This window comes from Mandrillus leucophaeus, unplaced genomic scaffold, assembly GCF_000951045.1.
Source record: "Mandrillus leucophaeus isolate KB7577 unplaced genomic scaffold, Mleu.le_1.0 Scaffold5, whole genome shotgun sequence".
Taxonomy (NCBI): domain Eukaryota; kingdom Metazoa; phylum Chordata; class Mammalia; order Primates; family Cercopithecidae; genus Mandrillus; species Mandrillus leucophaeus.
In genome coordinates, this window is record NW_012105364.1 from 430,560 (window position 1) to 441,024 (window position 10,465).

Genomic DNA, 10,465 nt, shown 5'->3' on the forward strand with positions numbered 1-10,465 from the left:
ATTGTGCTATTGAATACTAGATCTTATTCCTCCTATAAATTAAAATGTTTGTTTCAATTATACCATAAAATAAATTATGGATTAAGAGTTGAAAGGTAATAAAAGAAACCAGGGGGAAAAGGTTTAGGTGAACACCTAACAGATTTCAGAACAGAGAAAGACTTCATAAACATTTTAAAAATAATAAAGGAAGACACAAAGAAAAATATTGATAGACTTCAGAAATTACCTTCAAATGTATAGCAAAAGTACAATGAGTACAACGAAAAGTAGAACGATAATAATATAAATGATAGTCAAGGGCATGAATAGGCAATTTCTAAAAAGAAAACTAAGTGTCTAACAAACAGGTCAAAAAAATGTTTAACCTCATGAGTAATCAAAAATTTTTATATAAAATAATGCAAAATACTGTTTTTCTCTACCAGAGTGACATAATTTTTAAAAGATATTTGCTCACAAAGGTGTAGTAAGATACACTTATAATATAGTGTTCTAACTGGTAGGATATTAATTAGTATGAACCTGCATGAAATATAGTAAGAGTCTTAAAAATGCCTATATCCAGTAATAGTATTTCCAAGAATCTATCCTAAGTAAATCATTTAAAATATACTTAAAGGTTTATATATAAGAATATATGCTACAACAAATTTTAAACATAAATTTCAATAAGTAAATGACTCAATAAATCCTGACATATCCATTCAATAGAATATTTTACCAGTATTAATCAGAATTCTGAAATGTTGGGACAATTTATTTCCTACCTGGGAATTAGATGCCCACCTCACACTACCCACAAAAGTAAATCCCAATTGGATTAAAGACTAAATATGAAAAAACAAAACTTGAAATTACAGGAAAATATACGAGAATATTTAAAACCTGGGGTATAGAAAAATTTCTTCAATAAAACATAAAAAGCAGAAATTACAAAAGACCGTAGCGAAGAATAACTTTCAGACCTCATGCTCTAGTCCCCAGACATAGAATTTTACTTGATATATAAGTTTTCTAGGGTTTACATAACAAACTACCACAAACCTGGAGGCCTAAAACAGCAGAAATTTCTTCCTTCCACAGTTCTGGAGACCAGCAGTCTGAAATCAAGGTGTCAGCAGTCCCACGCTCTCTCAGAAGGTTCTAGAGAACCCTTCCCTGCCTTCTCCAGCTTCCAGTAACTCCAGACCTTGCTTGGCTTGCAGCAACATAACTCTAATCTCTGCCCCATCTTCGCCTGGGTCATCTCATGGCCTTCTCTGTGTGTGTGTGTCTTCTTCCCTTCAGCCTCTTATCAGGACATTGGGTTTAGGGCCACCCTACATCCAGGATGTTCTTCTCTTTAGATCCCAAACTTGATTACATCTTCAAAGATCCCTTTTCCACCTGAGGGGACATTCACAGTTTCCTGGGGTAGGCTTTTTGGAGGAGAGGGGCACACAATTCCACCTGCTATACTTAGTAAGGATTAGCTTCCAAGAGAAGTGGCTCCACGGACAGGGCTTGCCTTCTGTCACAGACAGCTGGCACAGCGCGCCCCCACCCTGCTGTTGGAATGGGACACTCTGCCTCTAAGGTTTAGGACAAGATAAAGAATCATGCACCAGGGGTTCTGGATGACAGTAAGGAGGCTGGATGGCAGCACTGTCACCCAGTCACCTGAGTCACCTAAGTTGCAAACCCGGGAGTCGTCCTCAGAAACATTTTCTTCCTCATCCACCACCTCCAATCTGCCCTAGTTATTCTTCCTCAGAAACACCTCTAGACCCCAGCCTTCCTTCCCCTTCCTCACTACTGCTACCTGATTGAAGGCCCTCATCCACTCAGCTCAAACCACTCCTCTGATCTCCAGTCACCATCTCCCTTCTCTGCCCTGTAGGAAGACACTCGAGCCTCACTTCTTATACACAATCATTCCAGAATCTCATCCCATGCATCTCAAACATCAACCAAGCACTTGATAGAAGGGAGGCAAATCTGGGTATTCCTGAGAGTTCCTGAGGGTCCTGCATTCAGTCAACAAATATTCTTTGTTTTTTTTAAGAGATAGGGTCTCGTGATGTTGCCCAGGCTGAGGTGCAGTGGTGTCATAATAGCTTACTGCAGCCTCAAACTCCTAGACTCAGGCCATCCTCCTGCCTAACCTCACAAGTAGCTGGGACTACAGGTACATGTCACCATGCCCAGTTATTTATTATTTTTTTGCGGTGGGGGAAGAGATGGGAGTCTTGCTGTGTTGCCCAGGCTGGTCTCAAACTCCTGGACTCAAGTGATCAGCCTACCTTGGCCTCCCAAAGCTCCAGGATTACAGATGTGAGTCACCATGCCTGGAGCCAAGACAACAAATATTCTTCAGTGCCATCTCTGAGCCAGGCATTGCTCAAAGTGAACAAGATAAAGTCCCTGAGCTCTTGAAGCTAACATTCTAGTTGGAAAGCCAGTGAACTCTAACAGATGTGAAACTAGAATATGCAATATGACGCAATCTCAGGTAATAGTAAGTACTAATGGTAAATTAAAAAGTGTAAAGGGATAAAGAAAACAGGGAGGGGGTGCTGGAGAGGCCAGAGGGGGGTCAGAGGCCATTTTTTGTGAGAGTTTGCCAGAGGCTTAAATGAAATGAAGTGAATTTTTTTGAAGATGAGGGGAAAAGCTTCCAGCAGAGACACCATTTGTTATGAAGCTCTAGAGGTGGAAATACGCTGGATCTGCATGAGGATCAGAAGAAAATGGCTGACTTAACATTCCTAGTCCTTCTGCAAGGAAGCACTCACCCCGCCAGCTGCCCCTGAGAGTGCTGGTCTCCATCCCCAGTCACATAAACTGGCCACTGACAGCCAGTCCTACGTAGCCGGCCTAACCAAGTCAGATGGCGAGGAACATGTGGTCTCCTGGTCAATGGCCGGCACTCTACTCAGTGAGCCAGTGCTAAAGCAGGCAAAGGGCAACTATCCCTGCTGACCCCATCATCATGGAGCCAGAGCACCAGGAAGCAGGCCAAGTCCATCACCGGGATATAAGCGTTAAGAAAGGGGTCGGGGCAAAGGGGAAAGTCACATTCACCTTGATCTGAGAGTTCAAAAATTGTTTCTAAAAGTGATGAAGCAGCATCAAAACCTGGACTCAAAGTGTGCACCATTAGCACTCTCTGCAGAGAGCCAAGACTATCCAGAGAGCAGTTGCTGAGCAGATCAGGATATCCTGCCTTGGGCATCCCCTTTGGGTGTAAGGAGGCCAAAGACCTCCAAGGGGGCCTCCCTCCTATTTGCATCCCAGGGCAGGAGTATGTTGGCCAGGTGGAATGGAGATTGACTTTAGCAGGAGATCTGATCACACCGGCATCAATGGTATGCCTCTGCATCAATGTTTTCAGCCCCTGCAGGCCCCAAGGACTCACCCAGTCCAACCCTTCTCATTATAGGCCTAACCTAACAAACTTAAATCCAGAGAGAAATAAAGTTCACTTAGAAGTCTGATTGGGTTTAATGCCCCCAAAGTTCCTTTTGCTCACATATGTGAAGAGAAGTGTGAGCCAAGGTTCAATGAAGAGGGGGGTAATGCACATTGCTTGCCAGGGACATTAAATGGCCTCTGTCTTTGAACAACAAGAAGCAAGGGGTCCTCGGCAAAGAATGTTCTGTCTATACAAAGCATTACAAAAATAGAGTGGAATAATGGTCTTCAGCTGCCATTGTCCCCGTCAGCATTCAAGGAGAATGATTTAGAAGGAAAGCCAGAGCACTGCAAAGAATGAAGAGACAGGAAGCTGTGGGAGGAGCACTTTTATTACTTAGGATTCAAGTTCTCTCCATGCTTCCATTGCTTTATGAGTATTACCTTGCGAATCCTCACAAAAATTCAGAAAAGTAATTGGGAACCGACAGTGTGAAATAATGACACTGAGACTTAGAGAAGTAAGACAGCATTTTTCTAAGTCACTCCCAAACTGATATCTTGCTTCTAGAAGAAAGGACTGAGGTTATAATAGAGCTAACAGCTTGGGATATGTTTTAAATGCAGGAAATGATGTAAAATCTAACAAGACTACAGAGTAGAGGGTAACTAAGGTCCCCAAATCCCCAGCTGATGGTAAACATTCTCAAGTGGCCTTAAAAAGATGTTCAAATGATCACATGTGGGTGCTACAATGTCTCAACCGCTAAAACCAAGTACATAATACTGATGCAGTGCTACCAATAAAACAATATTCTTAATGTCAGATTAATCATATGAGAAGCAGAAGCTAGGTTATGTTTCTGCCTAATGATAAATTTTCCACCCCTGATACACAGTATTCTCAGTAGTCCTGGAGAGTTCTCTGAGGAACTCCCCTGAAGCCTCAAAGAATATTTCAAAGTACTGCTGGTTGCTCCTCAACCTGCCCGGGGGGAGCCCGGGAATAAGGTGATTGTTACAGACCTCATGGGTGCCAAAGGATCCCCCTTTGGGACACGTGGCCATTTTTTTTTAACGGATCCTCTTTAACATTTGAAAATTATAAACTCCTTTCTTCACATGATGATACTCCTCTTTTTTCTTTAAAGTTTGTCAAATACAATTTGAAAAGTCTCTTGAAATGGAAGAGAACGACATACTGTTTGTGAGGTGTTTCTAGATCTGCACTGTCCCATATGATAATTACTAGCCACATGCAGCTGCCCAGCACTTAACAAATATGGCCAGGATGAACTGAGACATACTTTAAGTGCAAAATACACAACGGATGTCAGAAATTTAGTATAAAACAACAGAAAGTTAAATATCTCATCAATAAGTCTGTACGTAGATTACATGTTGAAATGACAACATTTTGGATCTACTGGGTTAAGTAAAATGCATTATTAAAATTAATTTCACCTGTTTCTTTGCACCTTTTTACTGTGGCTACTGGAGAATTTTAGATTACATCTGTGGCTCACATCTGTGGCTCACATGACGTTTCGCTGAGAAAGCACTGTATTGGGGCATTACAACAGGCCCTTTCAGAAGGGAGGCCCATTAGCATTTTATGTACTATATCACCCTGCAGAGGTTAAGAACATTGAAACCGGAGGCAAACCATTCTCTGTTTGCACACTGGCTCTGCTATTTGCTGGATATATGACTTTGGGCAAGTTACTTAACCTCTTTCTGCCCCTGTTTCTTCATTTGTAAAATGAATAATGGGTTATAATGAGGATTAAATGAGATAAAGTGCTTAGGAAAGTGCCTGGTGCATAAAGATCCTCAACAAATATCTCTAGATTATTTTATGATCAGAATTGTTACTATAATCATTACTGTTACTCCTTTTCCTAAATCCTTAGATGCATTGAGTTGAGATTTAATGAGTGCTTTCCACCTTTTCAACAGCCCCTGTATATATGTGAGAACCATTTTAAGTAAGAAATTTTCTAAAAATCAGCCTTCAATGGCAAATGCATGAAAAGGACACTAAAACCACATGAGACGGAGATTGTGCGGACTTCCTAAGACACGTGGTACAGTGAACAAAGATTGTCCATTAGAATTAACTGGAGAAGTTGCCAAAACAACTAAACATACAAGTCAAGGACTCACGCCTGTAATCCCAGCACTTTGGGAGGCCGAGGCAGGTGGATCACGAGGTCAGGAGATAGAGACCATCCTGGCTAGCGCAGTGAAACCCCGTCTCTACTAAAAATACAAAAAAATTAGCTGGGCGTGGTGGCAGGTGCCTGTAGTCCCAAGCTGCTCGGGAGGCTGAGGCAGGAGAATGGCGTGAACCCAAGAGGTGGAGCTTGCAGTGAGCCAAGATAATGCCACTGCACTCCAGCCTGGGCGACAGGGAGAGACTCCGTCTCAAAAAAAAAAAAGATACACACACACACACACCACACACACACACACACACACACACACAAGTCAAGGAGAATGAGGAGGAACAGTTTTGTCTGTGATTCAAAACTCATCTGTTCCCAGGACTAATAACTGACTTTTCTTGATTCTTAGCAACCAAACAGATGAGGGAAGTTTGTTGGAAAACAAGGCTCATCGCGCAAAACTGACAAGCACCACCACAGCAGAACACAGCAAGATCCCCACTACAGGCCAGCTCACTTGAGCTGACACCAACTGTCCCTTTCAGGCTCAGCCCAACTTTTCATTTTCAAGAAGAAATAAACATTCAACCTCCTTATGAAAGTGTTCTCCCAAAAATGTGATGAAGTATTCAATATAAATAAAATAACTTTGTAGACCTTATAGCATAAGAAGTCAGGTAAAGTTACCAACTTAATATACCATGATTAAGAGCACAAATGCTTTATTAAAAATAAAATACAAGAGTGAAAGCGTGTTTCTGTGATTTTTGAAGTAAAGTGTGCATTATTAAGCCAGACATGAAAATTTTAATAAACCCAGTCCCCAACCCATCACGTAGATTGGTATATAAGAACTCCCTTCCTGTGCCTCTTCTCTTTATTTTTAAGGGTTTAAGCCTTTCCTAAGGTATTTGCATTTTTAAACGTTTTAATTTTTTTAAATTGACAGATAAAATTATAGGTACTTACTGTGTATAATACGATGACTTGAAATTCATCGCATCATCATGTTACATTGTGGGATGGCTAAATCTAGCTTTTTAACATATGTGTTACCTCGCAAAGTAATCATTTTTGTGGTAAAAATGTTTAAAATCTACTCTCTCAGCATGGAAAAATACAATATATTTTTATTTACTATAATTGCCATGTTATACAATAGATCCCTGGGACAAACTCCTTATGTAACTGAAATGTTATATCCTTTGACCAACATCTTCCCAACACTTCCCTTACCAAGGCCCTAGACTTTTCTTTTAATGGCAGACATGGAGCAACACCAGCCTATGGCTATTCTTATATCTCCAACCTCCTTACTCTGATATTTCAGACATTCCTACTGCCACATTTCTACACAAAATTTTGTATGAACGTGTATACTTCAGAAAATCATCCACACGTGATTGCAGTTTAAACCTTAAAAATAATATAATTAGGAATCATCACATTTTCAATAATTAAGATTTTAAATACTTTTTAAAAACAATCCTTCTGCAACTACTCTAGGAATTTTGCTGGAACAATATTTCTAAGCTGGCATTTAATGTGTCCACCCTTGAGAAACCAAAAATGAAGTGTTTGTGCTTCTCTAATATGTCCTCTTATGTCGACACTGAAACCAAGACATGTGAAGTAAAACACTACCTTATTATCTTCCAGGTTGATCACTTCCAGGAGGTCATGATTCTCTAAGCCTTGGAGGCTGCTTATCTGATTGTGGGACAGATCCAGATTCTGTAGGGCTTTTAGATCCTCCAAACCTGTGATTGTCTCAATCTGGTTATTGCTCTAAAATAGACAAAATACATTTAATGTCTCAAAGACCTCTCAAGGAAAAGTTGTAATGGCAAGTTTTCATTTTGGATACTGACCCAAATCTCTCTAAAAAAATCAGTAAGGCATTCTTGTCCTTCCCTCCATCCCATTTCCATCATTCACCACTCTAAACACATACACATATCCCAGAAAGAAGTTCCAGTGTTTCAGCTGGAAAACTCAGAATATAATATTTTCATTAAGGTTAAAGCAAGATGAGTATTCAAATCAGTAAGAAAGAAAAAGGCAGGTAATTTAAGCTTTTAACACTGCACACCTAAAATGTAATGACAGCATAACTCCAGATATATCATTAGAAATATAAATGTAATGTAATTATTTCATCATCATCACAAGAAGCCACTTGACTCACTTGACTATTATAATCCCCACATACATTTTGTTTTCAGCAACACCCTAAATATAATCACTCATGTGGTGAGGGTGCTAGTAGTCTGTTATCTTAGTGTTCTCCAATGAGTCATGCCCCCAGTTATTCCTGCCCTTGTGCAGTTCCCTCCACTCTTTTTTTTTTTTTTTTTTTTTTTTGAGAAAGAGTCTGGCTTTGTAGCCCAGGCTGGAGTACAGTGGCACAATCTCGGCTCACTGCAACCTCTGTCTCCAGGGTTCAAGTGATTCTCCTGCCTCAGCCTCCCGACTCGCTAGGACTACAGGTGCACACCACCATGCCTGGCTTATTTTTGTATTTTTGGTAGAGATGGGGTTTCACCATGTTGGCCAGGCTGGTCTTAAACTCCTGACCTCAAGTGATCCACCCACCTTGGCCTCCCAAAGTGCTGGGATTACAGGTGTGAGTCGCTGCACCTGGCCGCGGTCCCCTCCTCTTAAACTAGGCTGGACCTACGACTTAGCTTCACCAAAGAATATGGTAGAAGTATGCCAGTTCCAAGCCTAAGACTTAAGAAGGCCTGGCAGCTTCTGCTTTTGTGTGTCAGAAGTACTGAGCTACCACATAAGAGCTGCAGTTACTCTGTTGGAGAGAACTTGTGGAGAGGTTATATGGAAAAGGAAATGTCACATGGGGAGACATCCTGACACTAAATAGAAAAACCTAGCCATCCCAGCCTCTCAACTGAGCCAAGCCCCCAACCAATATGCCAGGTAATGCAGCAAGCCCAGTGGAAGAACCTCCCAGCTGAGCCTGGCTCAGATTGCAGAATTGTTAGTTAATACAATGGTTATTTTTCCAAGTCACTAAAACTGTGGTAGCTTGTAACGCAACAGTAGATAACCAAACCAAGTTTTTCAATAATTCACACAAAAGCATCTTCCTCACCAATGAGAATAAAACAAAGATTTAAGACTGAAATGTTGTCTTCTTCCCCAATCTCCATATACCCATAACAACAAATGACAATAACAATAATTATCTTCCTTCTGTATTTTCCCTGGTACATTTGATAGCAAGAGCTCATTTTCATCCTATTTTTTTTTTTAAATTTCATTTCAATAATGAGCAAGATTTGTGTTCATTAGTTTAATTCTATGGCTTTAAAACCATGTTAATAGAATGTTGATAATCTACAAAGCTAAGTGATAGCACACAAGGGTTTATCATAGTATTCTTTTTATTTTTATTTGAAAAATATCATAATAAATAGAAAAAAATACCCATAATCCATTTGCCAAAGTACAGTCAAATTTCCTTCTGTCCAGAGTTCAAAAGTTATATAAAGTATAATAGAAAAGGGAAAGAAAAAACTACACCAAACTTAACATCATATCCATATTAATTTAACATACTGCAATAAGACCCCAATAGCCTATTCAAAATATCCCCACATATCAAATTTATATACAATCCATTTCTTCCTAAAGAACTCTGAAATGCTTTAGATGTGGTAGATAGACTGTAATTCTTAATACACTTCTTCCCAGAGAACTTTGAAGTCCTTTAGGTGTGGTAGATAGACTGTAATTCTTCCCACAGTATCTCTAATGGCTTTCAAAGTGGTAGATGACATGAGAAGAGTGAGCATAGAAAAGTTTAATTAGATAGCCTATAGTCATAAAAGAAACCAGAACTGAAAAAAATTTAGAATCACAGAATTTCTGAATTGAAAGTTTTCTAGTTAAACTCTTTATCCAATGCTGAAAAACCAATGCATCTCTCCTAAAAGTGGACATCCAGCTTCTGCACAAAAACTTCTTTCTGCTTGTTTCATAATGATTATTTGGGAAAAGACTTTTAGAATAAAGCCATTTTCTTGAATAAATGAAATTAGAAACATTCTTAACCAACCAATTTTGGAAGAAAGAAACAAGCAGTGTTTACTGTGACAAAATGAATTTGGAATGCATTGTTATTACTTGCTAAGAAGCTGGGTGACAGAATAGCCCATTAGTGAACCACATTTTCCACTTATATTAATTACAAAAGTTCATATTCTAGAATTAACAGTTGATTTGTATGGTGAGTTGTTCTTCTTTCTCTAAATTGTAAATTATTTTCAATAGTAACTAAAGCTGCTGGTTTCCTGATTCCATGAATTAAAAATAAAAGCATTAAAAACTATTGAAACAAATTTTACAGATTTTATTAAACTTTGGAAAAGAAAACCTTTCTATTCTCAAAAAATTAAGAAAAATGAATGATAGTATATTCCATGTATTCTAGTTGATCTTGGGTGATGAGGGCAGAGATAGGGAACAATCCACCAAATCTAAGAAAATAGAAGTATTCTATCCTTTTTCTAAAAGCTACCTGAGACAGAACTGTCAACATGGATTATTTATTTTGTAATTGAAACACACTCTTAGGATGAAAATGCTACATATTATTGTTCTTAATAATGAGTTCATTCTCATTCCCTTAAGCACACCCCTATATCTTTTTCTATTTACCATGCTCCATTTTAAATGAATGGGATCATCAATACAGAGAAGATACGTAAAGAAAAGAACAAGACTCCAACAGACCACAAAATGAAGCATACATGCTGCTAAAAAATCCTTCAGACTGTCACAATTTTAAAATGTGACTTTCTTTTCTTTCTTTCTTTTTTTTTTCTTTTTTTTTTTTTTTGAGACGGAGTCTCACTCTGTCGCCCAGGCTGGAGTGCAGT

At 39.1% G+C, this 10,465-nt stretch overlaps 1 protein-coding gene across 1 annotated transcript in view; it reads right to left on the minus strand.

The window, feature by feature from the left end:
• LRGUK (leucine-rich repeats and guanylate kinase domain containing) overlaps nt 1-10,465 on the minus strand; it is a 143,036-nt gene that overhangs the window by 99,472 nt on the left and 33,099 nt on the right. The window contains exon 7 of the mRNA XM_011995826.1: nt 7,209-7,352. Coding sequence (XP_011851216.1) covers nt 7,209-7,352 — 144 coding nt within the window. The remainder of the gene's footprint in view (nt 1-7,208; nt 7,353-10,465) is intronic.